At 39.0% G+C, this 20,840-nt stretch overlaps 1 protein-coding gene across 2 annotated transcripts in view; it reads left to right on the top strand.

The window, feature by feature from the left end:
- The window catches only part of LOC139777735 (uncharacterized), a 165,831-nt gene that overhangs the window by 67,451 nt on the left and 77,540 nt on the right, over positions 1-20,840 (top strand). For both annotated transcript variants that reach the window (XM_071715331.1, XM_071715332.1), the window contains exons 3-8: positions 11,866-13,395; positions 13,842-14,016; positions 14,578-14,817; positions 15,130-15,369; positions 15,622-15,815; positions 19,917-19,962. In XM_071715331.1, the coding sequence (XP_071571432.1) occupies positions 11,866-13,395; positions 13,842-14,016; positions 14,578-14,817; positions 15,130-15,369; positions 15,622-15,815; positions 19,917-19,962 (2,425 nt within the window). The remainder of the gene's footprint in view (positions 1-11,865; positions 13,396-13,841; positions 14,017-14,577; positions 14,818-15,129; positions 15,370-15,621; positions 15,816-19,916; positions 19,963-20,840) is intronic.

Here is a 20,840-nt window from a genome sequence, read left to right as displayed (position 1 = left end):
TACTAGACTGAGAGTCTGTATAGAAAAACGGTTAGTTAAACTTGACATTAAATGCAGACTACCCGATGGTCTTTTAACTCTTTTCGCTTCTTCAGTTCTGAAATAACCAAGCTGGATTTACGAGATGCTGAGATGCATGTATCTTTCATATGACTGAACTATTTGCAATTAATTTTATAACTTTCGTGGAACACTGTTTTTTTTCATTCATAAATTCTACATTGAATTTAAAAGTAACTTTTCCTTTAGCAAAAATGTTGTGAAAGTTTATCATTTGGCTTTTCATGCAATTATTAATGCTCAGCTGTAAAATTGCTATTATTTTCTTAATCTTCTTTCTGGCATCTATGATTGGAAAAAAGCATCCGGTAGCTCTGGGACATCCTATATCCTATATAACTACATAAATGGATAAAATTACAGTTGTTGTTATATCGCGCCTCATAATAAGTGCTGGAACCTGTTGCCAGCGGGAATTCGTCATTTCGTGACCGTCGAGAAATCCGCAAGGCGATCCTTCGCGCAGACAAATAAGACCTCGTCCACCGTGGACGCGTATATGTATAGAACACCTGAGATCCTTGGCATCACGACACGCGTGTTTCACGCGCAAATGAAAATCGATCGAATTCCGATCCTGTAGCCTCGCATGACGCCGTTCGTTCACGATCGATTGGACAAACCGTGCAAACACGTGATTTATCAGGAAATATACCTGAAGTGCTGAAATGAAGAAAAATGATAAACCAAACTATGTAAAATATGATATATGAGATGCATGTAAATATTATCTGTACCATATTTATATCGTAATATCTTTTTAATATTAACAAAATCTACGAAAATTTGTCTCAAAGAATGGTCAGAGAAATGCTCGGTGTTTCTATGAACTATTAGATTAATATTGTTATGTATTGATACGAAGAGAGAAAGAGAGGGAGAGAGTCGGTAATCGAGGTGAAATGAAGTGAGAAATTCATAGTCAATAATATGACGACATAAAATATTATGATCGTCACGGAAAATTAATTATATAAGAGCCGACTGGTAGAATTCTCGAGCTATCCGACAAATATGTGGGAAGATCAGATAGGATCAGTAGAACGGGTTGATCAACGTAAATTTCTATCCGATCGATAGGTCACATTTCATTCGGCGTACAGATATTAAGCTTCGTGTGTTTAATGTCGTAGTAATCTTTCATATTAGCGTATCATTTAATACGAATGAGAAGTCAATTAATTAACATGATATTTTTATATGCGTATCGTGTCACGCAAAAAGACGAAATGCAGAATTAAGCAGGATTACTGGACCAAACAGCGAAAAAGCCAGTATTATAAATTGCGTTGATTATTGACGCAATTGGATGAGTTCGATTTCGGGAACTGTTTACCGCCGAATTTCACTTGATTTATGTGGCGACGTTAATTAGCAATCATTGCGATTATTAACCAGCTTGGTGATTGCAAGTGGATTAAGTGGCACGCGCAGGCGTGACGGAAAATCGTTGATATGCTAAGATTCATGCGATCAATTTCCCGAAGCGATGCACTCGGCCATGAGATGCAGTTTATGAGATGATTAAAACGTTGCTTTAATTCCACCCGATCATTCTTTATGCTCACTGGGAGACTCTCGAGCTTCTCCAGCCGGCGCTTAATTAAGTTTCGAGTCAATTAAGCCCGCACGATGGACGAAACTATCGCACGCCAAAATGATGTCACACAACCTGCGTTAATTAATGCGCTTTACATACGAATGCATATTTGCAATTTTAGAATTTTCTCGTGCAACATATCCCATGTATACGCGAGAAGATTAATTTAATTAGAATTTACCGAAGTTTGATATTGAAAACTTAGAACTTGCACATTCTGTTGTTATGTGAAAATATTTTAAATTTGCAAAAGTAATTTCAGATTAAAAAATTTTTTTTTAATTAACTAAGAAAGTTAGTAATTAAATTTCTCGTATAACATTTAAATATACTATTATCTCAAGCATTGACTAACTCTAGAACTTTTCTTATATGTATTATAATGCAACATTGTCTTTAGAAGATTAATAGTTTTATACAATGCTATATAAATGGAATAACAATTTTATGTTTTGAGCGAAGAGGACAGAAGAAAGAATAGAAAATATAAATTAAAACGTTCAATATGATAAATATTGAAACTAATAAATGTTAAAACAGTTTATTACACTTCAGTAAAAATATCAAGATTTACCTTTAATTTAAATATTAATTTTAATTCTGCCGGGAACTGTCGGCACGTATGCTGGCCATACTTGGCGGAGGGATTGACGACTTGGACGTACGACAAGCTTCTTCGCTTAGTGTACGACGTCGATATTTTATCGAAACTTTTTATTACCTAAGCGGGTTGACGACTTTTCTCGCTTTCAGGAGGATGTTAAATGCGACATGCATTGCGCGCGGTGAAATTGCGTGTTTGCAGTTTGAAAGGTCACTTCCGCGTCATTCGCTAATTAATTCCTTTAGCAACAAATTAAGAGTTTGACAGGCAAATGATCGATTTGAAGTTCTGTAATTATTATGAATAATTATTATTAAAAAGAGAGAAAATCTTCCAATTTCTCTCTCTCTTTCTCTCTCTCTCTCTCTCTATTTTTTCTAACGTGAAAATTGAAACTTTTTATTTGTCAAATAATCAAGAGAACTGAAGATATACGTGTTTTTATCTTTACGTTATATTTATAGTCACAAGCAATTATATTTACGTTATAAGTAATGATCTATTATTTCATTATTTAAAGTCTGCTTTCGCCATGGTGTAAGTAACGTTTTCGCTGAACGATTTTCGCTATCAATATTACAGCAAATCGGCGGTCGGCGAGTGTTAATTTATTGTCTTCCAGCAACGTCAATCTCGCTGACTGTCGTTATCATCAGCGGTCGGCCTACGCGGAGGCGAGAGAAAATTTTCCAGACGCGCTCGTCTAATCATTGCGCTACGAGAGCTATCTCGAGTAGGAAGAAAGTGCGCCGCTAAAAGCGCGACGTGCGTGCTTTCACATAAATATCGTCTTGATAAATGTACCAGCCCGGGCGTTATGGATGGAGAATATTAGAATGGCACATGGCGATCGCGGCGATGGCCGTGTGCCATTGTAGGCGTAGCGAGAGAGCGGAGATTAAACGCGATCCCAATCAAGACGATTCACGAGCGCGCTTCCGCGTCCTTCGACGGAAACGTTGCACTCGATCCATCAACAATTATAGCGATTAAGATTTGCGTGAACAATCGGACGCGCGAGTGAGAAACTTGTCGCTTTGTTAAGGCGCCCATCAGAGAACGGTGTTTCCAGAAATAACTTATAATGTATAACGAAACAAAGACGATGTAAAAAATACGCTCTATAAGGACGATAAAGTAAAAAATGCTTAATATTGTTTCCCTCAATTTCTCAGCAGTGTAAAATCGAAAGAAATTTCCAACCAAACAAAAATTTCTGAGTAAAAATTAGTATCCTAATATTACGTAATATTTATTTAATATATTATTTAATTCCAATATATTATGTATTGCAATTAATATACATATTATTAAATTGATACTAAACATGTAAGTAACACTTTCTGAATCAGTTTCATGATACATTCTAAGTAACTTCACTTGTAACTGCAAAAACAACAAAACTTTTAGTAAAAATTTTAAACTTACACCAATTATTTCCTCGCTTTAAGTATTTACAACATGTACGATTCATTCTCACGTGGTAAATTAGTACAACGAACATAAAGGTCAGGCTTTCAAACGTACTTATTACGGTTACGGCCGGATTATTCTTACGACAAGTTCGCAATTACAATTACAAACGTATCCACTGACGTCAGGATTAACCTGTTTTGGGATAGACCAGTCCCCGAAGATATATCAAGGTATATCAAAGCCGCGAGATTAGTCGCCGATAGTAAATGGGTTGACACGTCCGAGACAATTATATCCCGGTATCTTCCGCGAGGCGGCGATTAGCCCGCGGCGCACAATGTAACACCCGCGTAGGAACAATAGGAAGCTCGTGCACGATGATTGATCGCCCAGCTGGATGCAATCGTACCGGCTGGATACCCTCGAGAGCTCCTCCTTCTCCTCCATCTTTCCCGCCGTCTTATCTTAGCGGCTGGCTCTTCGTCTTACGCGCCGACGTTGCGCCGCAGTTTTGATGAGTTTCTTCGCTAAGTCCGCGCCGGTTAGGCGGACTATAACTACCCGCGTCGACGGTTTGCATACCAAATACGCACGGCAGCCTATAAATTTTGTTCACTCGTAGGTACGCGTAAATGCACCATTGCGTTTTGCGTTGTTGCGGTCTTAAGATTCCCACGTTCTTCCTCTCGCACGCACTCTCTGCGAATCTCAATAATTGTTTTCTAATTCGTATAAAGACTATGACTGAAGATTCTTTTTTTTTTCCTCCGCAATTTCAATTTCTTGATTTTATTTTTCATCCTTAATTTTAGCCTTTGATACGTCTGCGAGTGGAGTTTTCGATTGGATTGCCAAATCGTCTTAACCTTCTCGGTTTAATCAAGCTTGTTCTTTCCATCCGGTATAATTTGATACGTCGATCGACGAGACCGAAGCGTCCGGTTGGTTTCGTCTCGCGACTGTCTCGTGCGTAGATCGAGATCGCGTGGGTCGACTGGGTCGTGAGCGAGCTGCATCGAGAGACTTATGCAAATTCAATTTAGCCCGCCTGTGCAATGGAGGAGGGCCGGTCAGGGTCGGCTCGAAGACTTTGCGAATTTCAACGTATTATTATTTAAAGCTGAAGTACGGAATATTTCTTGCATTGTCGATGAATATAATACGTTAAACGTTTTAATTTCAATGAATATTTTTCTAGTTAATTATTTTAAGCCTCAAATATAAATGCAAAAATCGAAATTTATTTTATTAGTCGAATGAAAAGCATGAAATTTAAACCACAGCTCTATTCTTATATATATTTCTATTTAAGTGCATAGTATAATCTTATATACTTTAACTTCTCTTAATCGCGTTTCACTGCAGTCCTGCTTAGGATGCACACACGCTTCACAATGATTATGTGCTTTAAAGAAGGAAGGGGGACGCGATTGATAGATAAATAGAACAAGAAAGCAGGAGGGAAAGAGAAAGAGAGAGATCGTCCATCGTCCATCTTGAAATCGGCTCGTGTTAAGTCGCGGCAGCTGGCCGATTCCCTCGTTTTATTTCGCATGACGAGCAACGGAGGAGAGGACCGCGTTGGTTCTGTCAGCCTCTCTCGTAACCGCTTCATTATGCGCCACTTTATAAATGCGTTCCGCTGGCTAACTGTACGCGCGAGATATCCGCGGCGCAAAGGTAGTACCTAACCTAACCTATCTATCGCCAATAGATTTTTGCGGAGTTGCGTGATGGCCGCCGTAACGTACACACGCGTTTTAACCTAGCTAGTGACCGCGAAAGTAATTGTTAGTTTTTGAGGGTCAATTAGAGGGTATTTCGAGAGTAGTTTAGTAGACTTAACGAGAGACTATTCAATAAGTCAATTATAGGAAAAACACAGGGAATAAAAACAGTACCCCCTCTTGGAGGGGGGAACATAGTCAAAAGACCGGTTATGAGAAAATCAACGAAAGCGAATGCGGATGAAAGGAAGGATACAGCAAGGAAGATAATGATAAAGGAAATGACGGATATCGAGATGGAAGAAAATAAGACCGGCAAAAAGAGATCAGCAGATAACGAAGAAATGAATAATGAAGAGAACTACACTGAGGGATACTCAGAGAAAGACGGAGAATGGATAACAGTGGAGGGAAAGAAGATGGCGAAGGAAAAGCGCGCCAAAATCCAAGAGGAAATTATAGCAATGAAGGTTGGTAACAACAAGGAAGATACAAACAACCAATCAGAAGCTGATGACGTCAATCTGGAAGAACTAATACACGAATCACGGGAGACCGACAAGGAAGATTCGAGGTACGACACGGCAAATGAAATAGAAATGGAAGTGGATGCCGAGAATACGCAACAAGTAAGGTCGGTAGTATTAAGCAAGACGAAAGTTGACAACGAAGCGAGAATGGCGGGAAGTAGTCAGGGAGCGATAAAGAAGCCAAGGGAAGAGTTTATGAATCGTAAAGGCATATTAGAAAGAATAAGTGAGTTAGATGCGACAGATATAGTGGACCAAAAACAGGTTAGGTTCACAGAAGGATCTAACGTAATATATAAAATTGTTCTTAAGTTAAAAAGGGAAAAAACACAGATAAAGAGAGGTAAGAATTTTTTCAAAATATGGTCTGTATTAACCCGTGATAAGAAATATCCAGATGAAATAGTTATGCTATCACATACAGCAGCACTCTGTAAGTTTAAAAACTGTAATGATGCTAATATTTGTTTAGAGGCAATCAACAAGCTATCAGACACTGTTGAAATTACAGCGGAAATTGACCAAAGAGGATCAAAGTACGTAGGAGTCATCACGGACTGGGGAGAAAGTATTCCAGAACTGTGGGAGGCAATAGACGACCACGATAACATCGAGAAGATTGGAAGGATGTATAGAAAAACATGGAATAAAGAAGATAAGCAAATAGTAGAAGAAGATACGGGAAATTTAATAATTACGTTTAAAGGAGACACAGTACGACATAGATTAGATCTTTTTGGAAGAAGGACACAGATAAAGGTCAGACCGTACATTGCAGCAGTGAAACAATGTTTTAAGTGTTTCAGATTTGGCCACATCAAATCAGCATGTAAGAGTGAGGAAAGATGTATTATATGCGGAGATATGGCCCATGGTAATTGCACTAAATCACCTAAGTGTAGAAACTGTGGAGGCAATCACAGATCTACATATAGAGCATGTAATGTATATGAAAAGAACAAAAGTATAAATGTCATAATGGGATATCAAAACGTATCCCGGAGAGAAGCGGAAAGAATATTAACAGGAAAAGAACAGGATAAGGACCAAGTATATGACAGATACGAAAAAACGATGGAATGGCCAAAACTACGCCCACCAAGAAAAGAAATGGAAGGGAAAGTATCTATGCCATCAACAATGGAAGATGCAGGTAGGAAGATAACAGTATATGAAGAAAACAGAGAAAGAAGACAACAAGGAAGAAAAGAGGAACATAAAAAAGAAACATGCAACACCAATAAGGAAGAAAATAGCAATAACAAATACTACAAACAGTTCAATAACAGATTGGGAGAGATCACTAAGGATAAAAGAGGAATTGCATATAATAATGAAAATAGAAGACAGAAAGATAGTTGGGATTGTGAATCATCGGAGGAAGAAATAGGAGTAGAAACAGCTGAGGAAGATAGACAAGATATTAGTGGGGAGATAGCGGCAGGATTCAACGGTGAACAAGAAATCATTATGAAACTTGCTGCAAAACTTATGTATTATACAAGACAAGATTGGGAGTTCAGGAGAATAGTTCAAGAAATGATACAAGGACCAGAACAAAAGGAATTAGGGACAACCAATCAAGCAGAAAGAGAAAAAGTGAAAGAGGAGATTTTGAAACAACAAAGAGAGCTAGAGATGGAGGAAAAAAGGAGAAAACAAAGAATAATAGTAGGCGAAATCAAAAAAGACTTTTGGAAAGGAAGAGGAAGAGGGATGGCGCGTGAGGGGGATCAAACAAGATCAACCTCACAGCGTTTCCCACAAATATAGAAGGTACATTCACTTTAAAAATAGTAGTTTGGAACTGCAGAGGATTCCAAGGAAAGAAGAACGAGATATACAAAAGAATACAAGAATATGACATAATGATATTGACGGAAACTAAAAGTAGAAAAGACAATATATTTTTCTCAGGATTTAAAACTTACAGTAAGAATAGTAGGGGAAACAGCGGTGGGGTAGCAATATGTGTTAAAGATAATATAGAATTTAAAGTAATAAATGGGTGGAATAATATTGACAATAATTTTGATGTAATAGGAGTAAGACTGATAAACACATTGAAGAAAATCAACATAGTAGCAGTATATAGAAGGCCAGGTGATACATCTGTTAGGGCATGGGAAGGTATTTTCAAGTATGATAGTAAGGATTGTGAAACAATTATAGCGGGAGATTTTAATGCACATCATACTCAATGGAATTGTTATGATATAGACCAACAAGGAGAGAGATTACAAGAGTTAATGTATAATCATGAATATATCTGCATCAATGAAGACACAGTCTCAAGAGAGGGAGCGATAGGACAACACTCAAATAATTTGGATTTAATCTTTACTACACCAAACCTGAGCGACGTGATGGAGTACGAACAACATGAAGATACGTGGGACTCAGACCATTACCCGATAGAGATAAGGATAACAACAGAAATTGAAGATTATAAAAAGAAAACAAACAGGTTTTCAACAAAAAAAACAAAATGGAAGGATTATAATTACGCAATGAAAAAAATAGTAAAAGAAAATAAAGAGACGTTTAATAATATACTAGTGAAAGGTGCAATCAACAAAGAAGAAAAATACAAAACATTTATAGAAACAATTAAAACAACAATTAAAAGTATTACAGAAAATTTTTCGTTCAACAGAGAAGACAGATGATGAAGATAAGGAAAAAAGAAGAGAAAAATAGACAAACAAAGAAGAAGGAAAGTTACGTGGTGGGATGCAGAATGTGATGAAGCAATAACAAACAGACAGAGAGCATTGAAGAATTTTAAAAGAAAGAAGGATACACACTCGTTAGTACAATATAATAAGAGAAAAGCAGAAGCAAAGAAAATCATCAACAGGAAGAAGAGAGAAAGTTTTGACAATTTCTGTGCATCAATTAACAGATTTACCAGCCCAACATATGTATGGAATACTATGAGAACTTTCAAAAATGTCAAGAAGAAAATAAATTGGAATAGCTGGAAACATAAAAACAGGGAAGAAGAAATTAGAAAGGAAATCGAGAAACTAGCTCCACCAAGTGTACAAACGGCAATGGAGGGTCAAGAGGGAGAAAGATACAAGGAAGCCAGTGTGGAAGATAAATTCACCAAGGAAGAATTAAAAAGAGCTTTAGAAATGATTAGAAAAAACTCAGCTCCAGGAAGAGATGGAATAGAACATAAAATGTTGAAGGATATGACGGAAGAAATGGAGGCTACACTACTAAGTATATGTAATGAAGTATGGACTACGGATTGGTTTCCGGAAGATTGGAGAAAGTATCAGACAATGTTCATCGACAAAGCAGGCAAGGAGAAGGTGAGACCGATAGCGTTATCATCATGTGTGGGTAAGGTAATGGAAAGAATGGTGAATGAACGACTGGTCTGGTGGGCGGAACACGATGACAAACTGGCGAAAGATCAAAACGGATTTCGAAGAGGTAGGTCATGTGCAGAAAATCTGGTCAAACTGTCCACAGATATAAGAAATGGTATTTATAAACATCAATATATTTTAACAGCCTTTCTAGATGTCTCATCAGCCTATGATAATGTAATATATAGTATATTAATGAAAAAATTAAAGAAATTGAATTGTCCAAAGAATATTATGAAATTCATAGGCAAGTGGCTATATTATAGAGACACAGAATTTATTATTAGTGGACAGGAATCAGAACATCGTAGAGTATACAAAGGGCTCCCTCAGGGAGCGGTACTCAGCCCATTACTATATGCTTTATACACATGTAACATAACAGATAAGGAGGGAGTAGAATACGAATCGGTACAATTTGCAGATGATATAGCGGCGTATGTTATTGGACATAATAGAACAGAAAATAAACGAAAACTGGAAAAGGCTGTTAATAGTATTAACGAAAAACTTATAGAATTAGGATTACAATTAGAGCCTAAGAAAACAGTATTAGTACAATTTTCTAAGCATGGAGGCTGTGATAATACATATATAGAAGTACAAAATACTAAGATATATGCCCAAAGAGAAGCTAAATTTCTGGGTATATGGTTAGATAGTAGACTGGATTTCCATAAACAGGTACAAGAAACTAAAGGTAAAGTAACTAAAGCAAACTCATTGATGACATACCTTAACAAGAAATCTAAAGGGATGGAAGTAAATACAGCTTTGATGTTGTATAAGAGTTTGATAAGAGCAATAACGGATTATGGAAATTTTGTTTACTTTCCAAAAGAGCAAAATCAAAAATTAAAAATGGAAAGAACTCAATATTTAGGAATACGAACAGCGTTAGGTTACCGAAACAGTACACCAAACAATGTGATAATAGCAGAAGCAAAAGTTACACTACTTAGAGATAGAGCGGAATTATTAGCAAGGAACTTCTTGAGTAAGATCAGCATATATGGAGATGAGGAAATGTGCAAGAGGATAGAAGAATTAACACACAATGAAGATTTTGCAAGATATAAACAACCACTACACCAAAGAAGTATAATAGGAGAAGCATGGAGAAGAATAAAATGGTGCAGAAGGAAGATGGGACCAAGAAGAAAATTCGAGATATTTGACATGGATTATAGCACTAATACAGATTACATAGAAGTAGACCTGGATACAGGATACTACAGAAAGAAGAAAGGTACCACAGATAGACAATTAATGGAGAAGGTCAAAGAAAAATACAACCTTGAAGAGAGATACACGGTGATATATACGGACGGATCCAAGAAAAAGAACGGGAAATCATTAGGGGCCAGTGTCGTCATAGAAGAACAAGAACTGGCATACAATATCAGCATCCCGAAGAATTGTTCGACATTCACGGCAGAGGCGATAGCGATAAAAGCAACAATGGAAATAATGGAAAATGAAGCAGAGAATAGACCTAAAGATATAGTGATCTTAACGGACGCGAAGGCGGTTCTACAAGCATTGAAGAATAATCATCTAAATGTTTATAAAAATAAATACATCAATGAAATTAGAGAAAGACATTTTAGATTGACTAAGGTAAAAATGAAAAGAATAATATATATATGGATTCCCGCACACATAGGGATAGTAGGAAATGAGATGGCGGATAAACTTGCGAAGGAAGCAACAGAGGAAGAGGAGGACGAGACGATAGAAGTACCACTACTGGATTTTCGTCAAGAATTTAGAAGAGAAATCTGGAATAAAACACAAGACTCATTGATTAAAGACGCTAAATATAAGGGGATTTATTACTTTAAGAATTTTTATAATAGAAAAAGGAAGAAACCATGGTTTCATAAAATGAATGAAGAAAGATATTTTATAACATTGATTAATCGATTGAGGAGTAATCATTTCAACGTCAACGAGTCGCTGGCAAGAAAGGGGTATATAGAGGACGCCAGATGCGAATGTGGAAACGAGTGCGAAAGTATCGATCACATAATATGGAGATGTAACAAGTATGATGAGGAGAGGGAGAGACTGGACAGAGAACTGAGGGCTAGAGGAATAACAGAGGAAATAGATGTAACAAGAATATTAAGAAGAAAGGAATGGATAACTATTAGAAGTGTCTACAATTATATCAGAAGAATAGGAAAAATAATATGAAGAAAAACACAGATAAGAAGGTCAAGCAACGTTGTGCTACATAACTCCGGGGCGGAGTTGAAGGCACTTACTCTCTCAACCGAGGGAACCTCCAAAAAAAAAAAAAAAAAAAAATAGATTTTTGCAAGTTTCTCTTTAGCCTCGTCGATCGAGCGACAGCTATGTTTAAACGATGACGACTTTCAATGAAGCTTCTTCCTTAATTTAAATTACGTAGCACATATGATATTATATTCCATTCACGAGCTATATATCACGCTTTGCAAAAAGAACGTACTTCTTAGTGAAAAGGCTATTCTCCGGCAATGTAATGTTTTAACCGCTTTGAATTTCTGATTGGTTGCAGGAGGAAATCGGCGAGATAATCGAATCAGCTCCAACGACTCCACTCCGCAAAGAGACAAAGCATTCGACTCAGCCCGAAAAATTGTCAAGCTACACGAACGATTCGTTCACCCCGAAAGATTTGCCCGCTACGAAATCGCACGGCTTCGTGAGGAGACAAAACTCGTTGACGAGAGGCGGCGAGGATATCGGCGAGTGGTCGAACAGCATCCTCGCGGAGTTCAATAGCATAATCGCCAACGAGATCAACGAGCTTACCAAAGAAAAAACGAGGAGAGAAGCCGCGCGTGGCGACGACGACATTAGGGTGGTACAATACAAGGAGCTGCTGAACGAATTCGGAATATCTGACAGCGAGTGCTCCGAGCGAGAGTTCAGCGGTGAACGTGGTTCTCTTCGAGACGAGAAGAGTCTTCGAGATCGCAGGAACGGAAAACTATTCGTCGACGATGATCGTCGCTGTCTGTTGAACTCCGATTACGACGAGCCTCACGATCGAGTAATTCCTGAAGGAAGGAAGAGCGGTAGCCTGCCGGAGAATCTGCAGGACATCATTGGCAAACGTGGGCGATTTCATACCGCGGAGACTCTGAGCTCCGACTACGACGAGCCCAGCAACTGTCTGCCAATAAACTCGATCAGGAGCCAGATCGATAGAATCACCTCTAGTCTACCGTCGAAATTGGAACGTGAATGCATCTCGAAAGACACGCGATCGAATCCTTGCCATGCACCAAAGACACCCGTAGGATTAAGTTCGAAGACCAATGAAGACACCAACGTGGACACAGCGCTCCAAGCCGGATCGTTCAGATGCGCTGAGGAAGACGCCGAAGAGGCGAACGCGAAATTACCGCCGCGACAACGATCCGAGAGAAAGACGAGCCTTCCCATCAATCTAACGAGCCAAAAGCGCAGAAAGGCAATGCGACTGCAGAGACTCCGACGAGGTCCTGACGATCGAGAGACCATGGATCCCGATTACGACGACGTATTTCCTAACGAGGAGACGGGCAGATCTAAATCGTTGGACAATCACGTCCCGAAATCGGCGCCCGTAACACCCACGGACGAGAAGAAGCCACCGTTCTCGAAATTATTGAGGAAACGGCACACGCCGGTGTTCCACGAGAGCTCCGACGACGTTATTCTGGTTAGCGTATCTTCCCTGCCGGATCAAGATATGCTGCGCTTGAGAAACGACAGGCTCCATGAGACGAAGAATGATGAGCCGAACTCGAGAGAAACGTTGATTCGAAAAAAGAGAGCGATATCGCCGCTAACTCTACGTTCTGATGTCACCGCGAAAAGATTGTCGGAATCGGACCGAGATATCAGACGAGTCAGCCCGGTGGACTTGAAGAAATTCTCGTTGACGCGAACTTGGGGCAACGACGTTGCGGTGAATTGCGACTTGTCCGAGAACGGTGACGTCAATGGAAATTGCGGGATCGAGAACGGAACCCTCGGCAAGCTGGAGCACGCTGATGTGAAGAGGATTATGGAGGAGCAAAACGCGAAAACGGGATCCGTAAGTTTCATATTGATATTTCTTACAACTAATTATATTTCACCGACATGAAATTATTGAGAATTAATTATGCATTAGTTTATTTGCTTTATAATATGTATATTTATCTCGACGAGTCTATACATTCAGAGAATTATAATCAGAAGATACATTTAAATAATTATTAATATGTAAATATTTGATTAATCAAATATTTACAGTTTTTTAATTAAATGCTTTTAAATGCTTTTAAATAATTACTTAATAAAAATTGAATTGAATTTGAATTTAATTAGCTCGGTATTATCCATTACAATATTTTTAAATTCGTAAACATTGTTTTAAAAAAATTTATTTGGAAATAGCATGCATTAATGTGAAACTGTTTTGTTTTCATATTTACTAAAAAAAATAATTTGGAAGCAATGGAAAGGCGAGATCTAACTAATTTATATTGTCGTTTGTAGTTGCCTATTTCCCTGCAGTCTTTGTTGTCGAGAATACGAAGTGGCTCGGGTTCTTGTTGCCCAAATAGTCCGCCGATGGATACTCTCACCTGCTCCGACATGGCGACTCAAACGTCACCGGCGATTTCGAGGAGCTCTAGCTTCACCTGGGTCAGCGATTGCGACTCTCCTCAAGGTAATTTTCGTCCCACGTTGCTTACATGGCCCGCTTAATATATATTCATGAGATTAGTTAACGCCCGTGAAATTTATTTCCGTTTCGGTTCTCCGTAATCCAGTAAGCGACTATTACAAGAGTTTGTCAATGATTTACGTTTAAATTAACTCCCCGTTGATCTTTCGAGTCGGTTAAAATTACATCTGGTTGGAATAATGTTTCTGCCTTTGGGTGGTATTGAATAGTATATATTGTGATTTTATATTAGTTTATTTTCGATCTCTTCTGACGGAGAGAATATTTTTGTACGATAAAAAATTTATAGAAAATAAATAAAGGTATATATTTTATTCTATTAATACATTATTAGTTTACACAAATATATTTTATATTTCTGTAAAAGTTTGATTACAATTTTGTTGAATGTTCTTTAGAAAATACAAATAATATTTAGGTAATACTATATTATATCGCAAAGGAGTTATAAAAATGTATATATTTCAATGAATGATACATGTAGGATTACTATTGTATATTTAGTTCATAGTTTTCTCTAAATTGCATATTTCTTAATCGCAGCCGAGTCCCAATTAGATTCGCAGTCGTTGCAAGATGAGAGTACCTTAGACCCAGTTTCCCCTCAAGACACCGTGGATGACGACAATAGATCTTCATCGTCGTCTCAAGACCTCCTGCAAAGCATGGACGAGATTTCCTCCGGAAGCTTGTCGCCGGATACTACCGACAGAGCATCTCCGCTTGAAAGTGGGATCGGAACAGCGAGTCCACCTAGAAGTACGGACCGCCGATTGACTAAACGTAAGCTAGAACTATTTTATTATCTCTTCGTAGATATCGACATAAATATCCTAAAAATCAGATTGCCACATTTATATCTTTTTTTACTTTCGGAAATTAAACTACTGGTAACATTTTTGTTTCTATCAATCAAATCATTTTTGTGATTTATAACCGCGTATATTTACAATGATAATACACTTGCGGCTCCTAAAAATATTATTTTATTAGTCATATAATATATTTTAATATAATTACATTATTATATAAATATTTAGTATTATATAAAAATCGATATTTGTTTAAATCTCGATGTTGTTGTATCTCACGTAGCGTCAACACCGAACAAATGTCATCGCAAAGAGACATGGGAGCGAATCCGGCGACGGCCGTCGAAACTGAACTCGCGAAACGACAAGAATTCGCAAGACGTGTGGGTCAAACGCGAAAGCGTGCACACGCAAACGAAACAGATCGACGACCAGTACTCGCAGGACGCGGTGGACAGCAGTAGTGGTCTCGATGACTCGTTGCCGAGGATCAGGACGCCCAGACCTACGAATTTACCGCTATGTGAGTCATGTCGGCATATTTCCGAGTATTCCTCCTACGCGTAACGTCAAGCTGTTATTTTTTATGTTTTCTTATTACGCGCGGCGCAATAATACGCATAAGCGTAATAAATACGAATCATTTATTTGGAAAAACTTGTTTTATGAGACCAGTTTCTCGAAGATTTTACTAGTCGGACGATATACTTTGCGACAGTTTATTTCTACATGGTATAAATTCTAATCTAGCCGCTCGGCTATTCTTCTGCAACAGGCTTGTCCACCACTGCGAGCAGTTCCTTGAGCTCGGGCGAGCTACTCGAGACGCCGCCCCGAGCGCCGTCTTCTCCGTCCGCGGCGAGTCTCCAGCTGAAGCCGGAACCTCTAGCCGTGGAAATGGGCGGGAAGAGTAGCAGTGCGCCGTTGTTGGAGAACAATGACGCCAAGAACGCCAACGGGAAGGTGCCGGTAAGCTCCTCTTTCTTTAACTTCGAGTAAATAGTGGCGGAAAGTTGGTTGAAATTGAAATCAGGTGCTTGTATGAACTAAAAGAAGAAAAAATCAAAATATATAATAGATATAAAATGTTCTCCACGTTGATCGTGAAAGTCTTGTACTTATTTTATCAATATTTTGTACTACATGATTTTATCCCCTTTAAACGTCTGATAATATCTGATAATAATCCGAGAAATCCTCTGCAATGAGGAGGAGAAAAGTCAGCCATAGAAATTCCTCAGTTATCCGACAAAAGTTAGCAAAGTTCGGTTTAATATTGTATTTATTTCCCTACCTTGTTACTGTTTAATTAAGATGAACGTGCAAACTTACGTAAGCGGTAACGTCCGTATCGTTTGACGTCAAGTCGCCGGTTTGAATATCTCGCGTCTCTTAAATATCGATAGTTAACTCGAGCATGACTCGTGGAGCAAGAGGCCGGGCGCTTAACATCGGGTATCGTCCTAGACGGCGACGGGGGGCATTAATCGCGCGGCAGCGAAGCGTGTACGGCGCTATCGGTATCGAGATTACCCGACACGGTATCGCAGATATACGCTCCCCCGTCTTCGCGGTTACGTTCGACGATCCGCTGTTCACGGACAGCTATTAGTCTCTGCCCACGTGGTTCGCGTACGTCGTTCGACACGTTAGCCTACCGCGTCTCTTGTATCCCTCGCCTGCGGCTCGTGTGGGCCACGAAGAGTGTCGTAAGAATGACATTTCGTTGCGGCGATGAGCCTCGCGAGTACCTTTCTCCGACAAGAATACCCACCTGTTTCACAAAAGATGGGAATTTCTTGCAAATCGGCAAGAATCGCTTTGCCGTGAGAACTGGTCGGTCCAATCTACTACGGATGCATCATTAAACCTTATGCATCGTCGATCCGTTATGATTAATTGTTCTGAGAAATAATTAATCTTCGTAATTTGTGTAGATAGTTACGATAAGAGAGATTATTGACAAGTTCTAGCATAGGAGATCGAAACATGAATTAGTGGATAATTACTTGGATTATATGAACGAAGATTGAATGTAACATTAATCTTGTGAACTTAATGTTTATGCGATATATTTAGATTTTTTGACTGAAGAGGAAATTATTAGGAAATTAATCTGTATATGAACATATGCCATAGATTGCTACTAATTAGTTATTGGTGATTTAACAATATATTATTATATTATTGTGTATTATTAGTAAAATAATTTTATTGTCTAATCTTCTCTGATATTACAAGATATGCATACCAATTTTTTATTAATCCCATTTATGAGTGCAATTTCCGTACAAAGATATTTCATAAGAGGACGCAGTTTTTGTGTTGAATTTTAATTTGCGCTTAATTATTCCAACATACATCTCTTTTATAAAATTCCTGTGAATATTTCGCGTCAATATAGTAACATCAGGAGTTCCAGCGCTGTTCGCTCTGTTAAAAGGTACCAGCGCGGCAATTAACCGTTATTCACAATTAAGAGTCATGCTAAACGGTCGAGCAACTAAATAGGTCGCATTTATTGTTTTCTCGACCAGCGTTCTCCAACATTCTTCCTTAGTGTCGTCTCAAGCGTGTCGCGCTCTCTATGCGCGCGAAACATCCAGCGAACTTAGGGAATTCGTTTCGTGCCCGAAAATCGTGCAAGGTCAGTCTTTAACGGTAAAAGCGGTGCTCCGCATGGATGCACTTGGTGCCGGGAGAGTCGATACTTTATTTACTTAAAATATTTTCGGTGCAACCGACGACGACGACGGTGCTTTGATCGCCCAAGTCCAGCTGCTACATTTCGCATTCCGTCTGCGAGCCCGGCCGCAACTTTGACCTTTGGCATGCCCGAATGTACGCCCGCTGCGGCGTTTATCTCCGCAGTTTTCGTAGGACGGTGGCCGCGTATGCAAATTATATCAATGAAGTGTCAGTACACGGGGAGATTCGCGCTCGAGTGAGCATGTTGCCTTGGTAAACACCCATTGCACGAGAGCGCGCGCGGAAGTCGCGCGTGAACACCCGGTACCGGATTGCCTGTGTTGAGCGATCAAAGCTAATGGGGCAGCCAGCCGTGGTGGCGTATTAATCGGTTGGTATCCCTCGGACCTCGAATATAGCCACACCGTGTGGTCTATCACATACGCATGCACGAAGGCCACGATGGAAAACTCGGGCTTTCGTCAGATCAACTGCTTTAAACGACCAACTCTCTCTCTCGCTCTCTCGCTCTCTCTCTCTCTGTCTCTCCTTGTATCTCGGAAATCGCAAGTGACAAACAATCGTTCTTTTTCGAATCAACATCCGTAACGAATCAAACGTCATGCGAGAAACCTCACGCGTGACGCGTCTAGTGAAAATTTTAATCGACCGTTAATTTGATTTCGTAAACGTTAGAAATCTGTATCTAGCAGGAGAACAGCGCTGAATATGCAATGGCATTTATTTTAATACTTGAAATGCGCATTTTGATATGCTGCTTATTTTATCCTGAAATTACAAAAATTCACATTACTTGATCTTAAATCTATAAAATTTTATTAATATTTTATTTGTACGGATATAGAAGAAGAAGAATTTATCTTTTCTTAGAAGATCCTTGGCTGTTATCGTGCTCGTTTTATTGCGATACTATATACAGAAACATTGCAGAATAAAATAGAGATCAGAAATATTTATTTTTAAAACTGCCAAGACTGCAGTGACGCAGCTGCCTTTCGTGCGTTTCTTTTGCAAAATATGCTTCTCGGAATGCAGCGGTTTAAAAACGATACATTCTTTTGAGAATTACCGAGAAATTTTTCGCAAAAGTATTGTGTATCTTTCTACGTCACGTTGTTTCGCCTTGTATCTCGTTTGTAATCGATGGACAAAGTGATTCGACAGAGTAAACGGGATTCCGAGAAACGATATAACTTTTGTTTGAGAATTTCGTGGGATCCGCTTTGAAGCCTAGTAAGTCGTAAAAGAGATAGCCACGCCTATTCGGTTTTGCTTGAAAAATATTTGACGGCTGGTCTACGATTTTTAAATATGGCATATATATACCTAGAGACTTTTATGATCACGTAATGGCGAGGACTCCTTTTTCAAAGTCGCGCCTCACTTCGTCACCCTGCTCATTTTCTGGTCGCGCTTTGTTTGTGTTATTTCCATTATGAATCATATTTTAATGAACGTTTTAATAAGCTTTGAAGAATAATTACGGAGTAATTGAAATATGAATTAAACGTTTTTCAGAATTGTTATATCATATACTAGTATAAAGCTAATGCTGTAATTCAATCAACTTTTTGACTATTCCGTAGCTGCTTTGATATATTAATTTTACACTTAGCGATTCCGTGTAGAGGGAATTAATTAATTTTACAATGCCCTTTTCGATACGAAAACATGGAGCATCGCGTGTGTATTACGATGTTAATTACAAACTTCTCACTTTTTTCGTGAATATTGGAAGGATATCGATCGACGACGCATCCGCTCGGTGGAGCACGGTGTAGATTGTAGATAAGGTCACGGTTGTTCGTTGTTTTCGAGGCCGACTGGCTCAATACTGCAAGTAGGTCACGATTCAATGTCGCGTCGATTATTAGTTATCTCTCGTTGCTATGGAAATAATATGAAGTTAGGATCCCCCGACAATGAAGAATAGTCTTTTGTGTATCACTGACTATTATCAAACAATTGATAGCTCTATGTAAGACGAAGTTAAACCAGTCCTATAAAAAATTACGTTATCAAGCCACGCCGCTAAATTAATAATTAAATGTCTGATTTGTGCACGTAGTTTATGTGGAAACTTGAAATGTTGTAAATAGATGTACTTACAGCTCTTTAACGGCTTGTTTCACGCCTAGGTGAAATGGGCTTTACTAATCCACTAACTGATCGTTAAGCAGTCGAGCTAATTCATTTTGAGCGATGCTTTTACCGCGGCAATTCGAGATATACTGTCGCTGCGGTTACCTGAGCGCAGTAAATGCATCGTTCATACTAAAAACACTCTTTTGACCCTTTGCCCACGGTCTCGCGCAAGCACGATGTTTCTCAAACTAATGATGCGTTCTCCGTTGCTTTCAGAGCTTGCAGCAGCAGCCGCGCTCGCAGTCGGAACGACAACTATCAGGTACGTTTCTCCGTTGGCCGGAATAACTATTCCACTTGATCATACGAGCCGGTGAACTCGATGTCGTTTAACAGTAGGTACCGTGTATTTCTTATAACGAACACGGTGAACTTTTAATGGTCATCGGCTGACCTTTCCGAGGAAAAACGATGATTCGATTTCAAGACGATATCGACAATCCGCGTTTACTCGATTACGCGCGCGATTGCACACTCGGTGAATTAGGGAAAGGATTCTGTGACTCTCCCACGCGAAGCGAGAGTAGAGAGAGAGCCTCCAATTTGTGTAATGTAATTTCTCGCATTCTAGCTGAAACATGAAAATATGAGCTACGATGCGATGTACGATGACATTTATATTTGGCGCTTAACTACACAACGAAGTGACATTTGACATTTCGAAATGCTGAAAAATTATTATACATATATACAAATGCAAAAAATTCAATAGAATAATTGAATTCTACACGGGACGCCCGACAAACTTTCGAGAAATTAACTGAACTTATACACTTTATAGAGTTTATATATATTCAATTTATGAGAAACTCTGTCATCCAAAACGAATGACGGTTATCCTGACACTTCGGTTATTCGGACCACCGCGCATAAATCACACGTGGCAGAACCCTCATTTCTTCGATCCGCGTCTGATTACATTTGAACGGTGGTTGTCAGCTTACGATCCCAATCTGCCGTTAATTTACGCTCCTCGCGTGGGATGCAAATGAGGCCGACACGGACCATAATGAATATTGACATCTTTGATCGGGAACGATCGTGATCGATACCGAACTTCTCGAACAATATCGGTTCGAGAGCATCCGATAACGAGTTTAGTGCGTAATTAATTTCCCTCATGGGAGTGCAACGCGATTG

The sequence above is a fragment of the Temnothorax nylanderi genome, unplaced genomic scaffold, assembly GCF_030848795.1.
Source record: "Temnothorax nylanderi isolate EJ_2023f unplaced genomic scaffold, tnyl_v1.0 TNYL_tig0160_pilon, whole genome shotgun sequence".
Taxonomy (NCBI): domain Eukaryota; kingdom Metazoa; phylum Arthropoda; class Insecta; order Hymenoptera; family Formicidae; genus Temnothorax; species Temnothorax nylanderi.
This window is presented reverse-complemented; position numbering and strand designations above follow the sequence as displayed.